The 3941-nt window shown below is 43.6% G+C and overlaps 1 protein-coding gene across 1 annotated transcript; it reads right to left on the bottom strand.

Moving 5' to 3' along the window:
• Positions 1-1627: 1627 nt before the first annotated feature.
• On the bottom strand, positions 1628-2465 carry LOC138894248 (uncharacterized). The gene is made up of 3 exons (XM_070178930.1): positions 2285-2465; positions 1863-2176; positions 1628-1657 (listed from the first exon to the last, which is right to left on the bottom strand). Exons 1-3 carry the CDS (start codon positions 2463-2465, stop codon positions 1628-1630), a joined length of 525 nt encoding a protein of 174 aa, XP_070035031.1.
• Between the last annotated feature and the right edge of the window lie 1476 nt (positions 2466-3941).

The following is a 3941-nucleotide window of genomic DNA, read 5'->3' as shown; positions in this document are numbered from 1 at the left end:
GAGTAGTTTAAATGCCTTCATATAATCTTCATTGAAAAGGAACTTGGCATCTTTCTCCAAGAGTTTCCACAAGGGGTTTACCACCTTAGAAAAGTCCTTGATGAATCGATGGTAAAACCCCGCATGACCTAGAAAGCTTCTCACTCCATTTATGGAAGTAGGGGGAGGGAGTTTGGATATCACTTCAATTTTTGCTTTATCAACCTCAATACCATTCTTGGAAATCATGTGACCGAGGACAATGCCCTTCTGGACCATAAAGTGACACTTCTCCCAATTCAGCACCAAGTTAGTTTCTTCACAACGTGCCAATACCTTTTCCAAGTTATCCAAGCACTTTTCAAAAGAATCCCCCACGACAGATAAATCATCCATGAAAACCTAGAGAAAGGCCTCCACCATATCGGTGAAGATGGACATCAGACACCGCTGAAACGTTACCGGTGCATTGCATAACCCGAATGGCATCCGCGAGAATGCGAAAGTGCCGTATGGACAAGTGAAGGTGGTATTTTCTTGGTCTTCAGGTGCAATAAGAATCTAGTTATATCCGGAATATCCATCCAAGAAGCAATAATAAGCACGTCCGGCTAACCTGTCTAACATTTGATCAAAAAATGGAAGCGGAAAATGGTATTTCTGCGTAACTTTGTTGAGCTTTCTATAATCCATGCACACTCTCCACCCGGTGATAGTTCTTGTGGGGATCAATTCATTTTTGTCATTTGTTATCATAGTCATGCCCCCATTCTTTGGGACACATTGCACCGGCGATGTCCACGAACTATCGGAAATGGGGTAAACCACCCCGGCATCCAACCGCTTGATGATCTCTTTCTTTACTACCTCTTGCATGGCCTCATTCAATCGTCTTTGATGTTCTACGGAGGGTTTGGCATCCTCCTCCAAAATAATTTTGTGCATGCAAAAGGCGGGGCTTATACCCGAATATCCGCCAATGTCCAACCTATTGCTTTCTTCCACCTTTGAAGCACCGCAAGGGTGGCATCTACCTGCACGTTAGTTAAGCACGAGGAAAGAATAATAGGTAAAGTGGAACAAGGGCCTAGAAACTCATATCTGAGGTGTGAAGGCAAAGGCTTTAACTCCAAGGTGGGAGGCTCCTCGATTGAGGGCTTTGTTGGTGGAGTCTTCCGGTTTTCTAGATCCAAGGAAAGTTTTCGGGGCTTATAAGTATATGATCCCATTCCTTGCAAAGCATTGACACCTTCTACAAAGTCTTCCTTCTCATCCTCATCATAATTCAACAACACAATTTCCAAGGTATCTTCCATATTTATCACAACACTTGTGTCATCAACAATTACTTTGGTCAAAAGATCCACGAACGAACACACTTCGTTGCTATTTGGCTACCTCATTGATTTACAAACATGGAACACCACTTTTTTATCGCCCACCCGGAAGGTGAGCTCTCCAGCTTCCACATCAACTAAGGCCTTCCCTGTAGCAAGGAAAAGTCTCCCCATAATGATTGGCACCTCCTAGTCAACCTCACAGTCAAGTATCACAAAATCTGCGGGAAGGATGAACTTGTCGACCCTAACTAACACATCATCAATTATCCCCAATGTCCTTTTCATTGTTCGATCCGCCATTTGCATCCTCATGGATGTGGGTCTTGGTTGCCTAATCCCTAACATTTTGAATACAGAATAGGGCATCAAGTTAATGCTTGCCCCCAAATCACTTAAAGCTTTGGCAAAATTGGTACTCCCAATAGTGCACGGGATTGTGAAAGCACCGGGGTCTTCCAACTTTGGAGCCATGGAGTGCACCATAGCACTCACTTGATGTGTCATTTTGATCATTTCATAGTTCATTGATCTCTTCTTTGTTACCAAATCCTTCATGAACTTGGCATATCCCGGCATTTGTTCTAAGGCTTTAACCAACGACACATTTATGGACAAACTTTTCATCATATCAATGAATTTCTTGAATTGATTCTCATTGTTTTGCTTTGCAAGTATTTGAGGGTATGGAGTAGGAGGCCTTGGCATTGGTACCTTAGCCTTTGGCACTACCGGTTCCGGCATGTCAGTCACGTTCTCCCTAGACGGGTTCACTTCTTCTTGCGTCTCCTTCACATTTTCATCAATATCAATCCCCACTTCTTCATTAGCTAGAACATCATTGCTTGTCTCATCAGCATCTTGCACAAACACATCATCACCCACATGTCTTCTTTGGTTTTAGGTACTAGCAACTCCACCTCTCCCACTTCTTATTATCATGGCCATTGCATGCCCCGTATTCCCACCTTTCGGGTTCACCACAGTATCACTAGGTAGTGCCCCCTTTTGGAGAGTATTTAAAGCTTGAGAAATTTGGCAAAGTTGAACCTCCAAGTTGTGGATAGAAGTGTTGTGGGAGGCTAATTGGGCATCGAAGTCGGCGATTTTCTCCATCATTTGCTTAAATATGTTTTCAATCCATCCCATTTCACTATTGGAAGAACTAGGACCTTGCGACGGATATGGAGGCGGGTTGTTTAGTTGTTGATACATCGGGGGCCTCTAAAAGCCCGACCCCCGATTTTCTTGATTGTTATTGTTCCAACCCCCTTGATTATTGTTGTTCCCCCAATTGTTTTGACTGTTTCCACCCCAATTACCTTGATTATTTCCTTGATTACCCCAATTGCTTTTAATTATTATTGTTGCCACCACTCCAATTTCCTTGGAGGCCTTGGTTGTTCCAGTTTCCTTGTGATCTCCATTGTTGTTGATTTGGAGCATTGCTTCTTTGACCTTGATAATTGTTGACATATTGAACCTCTTCATCTTGCTCATCATATGAATCATCTTGATTATACCCACTATTACTTTGCTCAAATTGTTCCGGATGGTTCTGTACATGTTGACCTCGTTGCCGTCTCTTGTTTACCATCATGTTCACCCCTTTCATAGCATTCACTTGTTTTGACCCTTGAACCTGTTGAAGCTGAGCCTTGGCCAATTGGTTCATGGTGGTTGTCAACTCCGCAATAGCTTTCCTATGATTATGTAGCTCAATGTGTAGGTGAATAACATTTAGGTCACCCTAAGGAACATTGGCTCTACTTTGCCACGCCGAAAAAGTGTCCGCCATCTCATCCAAGAATTCACAAGCTTCAGAATAAGGCATGTTCATGAAGTTACCCCCAGCGATTTGATTTACCACACACTGATTTGTTATGTTGATCCTCCTGTAGAAGTTCTGTTGGATCATGGCCTCGGTCATATCATTGTTCGATCATTCTTTGACCGTGGTGCGATATCTTTCCCAAATCTTGTGCAATGGCTCATTGGGCTCTTGTTTGAAAGCTAAAATTTCATCCCTGAGTGTAGCCGTGTGCCCCGGAGAGAATAATTTATCAATGAACTTCTCGACCAACTCATCCCAAGTGTGGATGGAATTATTGGGCAATCTCTCTAACCAGTCCAAAGCCTTTCCCCGTAGAGAAATAGGGAAACAACCTTAATCGCAGTGCATCCTCGGGGATATTTGTTTGCTTGCTCCCCCAACAAGTATGATGAAACCCTTGAGATGCTTGTAGGCATTTTGTTGTGGAGCTCCGGTGAAGAAACCCCGCTGCTTAAGCAGTGTAAGCATCACGTTGGTTATTTGGAAGTTGCCCGCCCTAATCCGGGGCGGGACTATTGCACTTGCATAACCCTCATTCGGAAACACCCGGTACGCTGCTCTTGGTGCAGGTGGGGGATGATTTGGGAGATTATCTTGAGGCGGTCGGCCTTGCCTATTTACTTGAGGCTCGGGATGAACCTCATCCACTTGATCATCATCTACCTCCTCCCCTAATGGTAAATTTCTGAGGGGCTCGTTGTTAAGGGCCATTTTATACCTAAAAGCAATTCACAAACAAAATTAGTGACTCGGAAGGAAAGACAGACAAAGAACACAAATACCTAGATATA

The sequence above is a fragment of the Nicotiana tomentosiformis genome, chromosome 6, assembly GCF_000390325.3.
Source record: "Nicotiana tomentosiformis chromosome 6, ASM39032v3, whole genome shotgun sequence".
NCBI classification, from domain to species: domain Eukaryota; kingdom Viridiplantae; phylum Streptophyta; class Magnoliopsida; order Solanales; family Solanaceae; genus Nicotiana; species Nicotiana tomentosiformis.
The sequence above is the reverse complement of the archived record's forward strand: the minus strand, read 5'-3'. Positions and strand labels throughout refer to the sequence as shown.

Coding starts and splice junctions, on each gene's coding strand:
- LOC138894248 (XM_070178930.1), bottom strand. CDS start 2,465: ATGGGATGGATTGAAAACATATTTAAGCAAATGATGGAGAAAATCGCC. Junction 2,177..2,284: donor TACTGTGGTGAACCCGAAAG/GTGGGAATACGG, acceptor TGTTTGTGCAAG/ATGCTGATGAGACAAGCAAT. Junction 1,658..1,862: donor CCAAGTTCATGAAGGATTTG/GTAACAAAGAAG, acceptor TCAAAATGTTAG/GGATTAGGCAACCAAGACCC.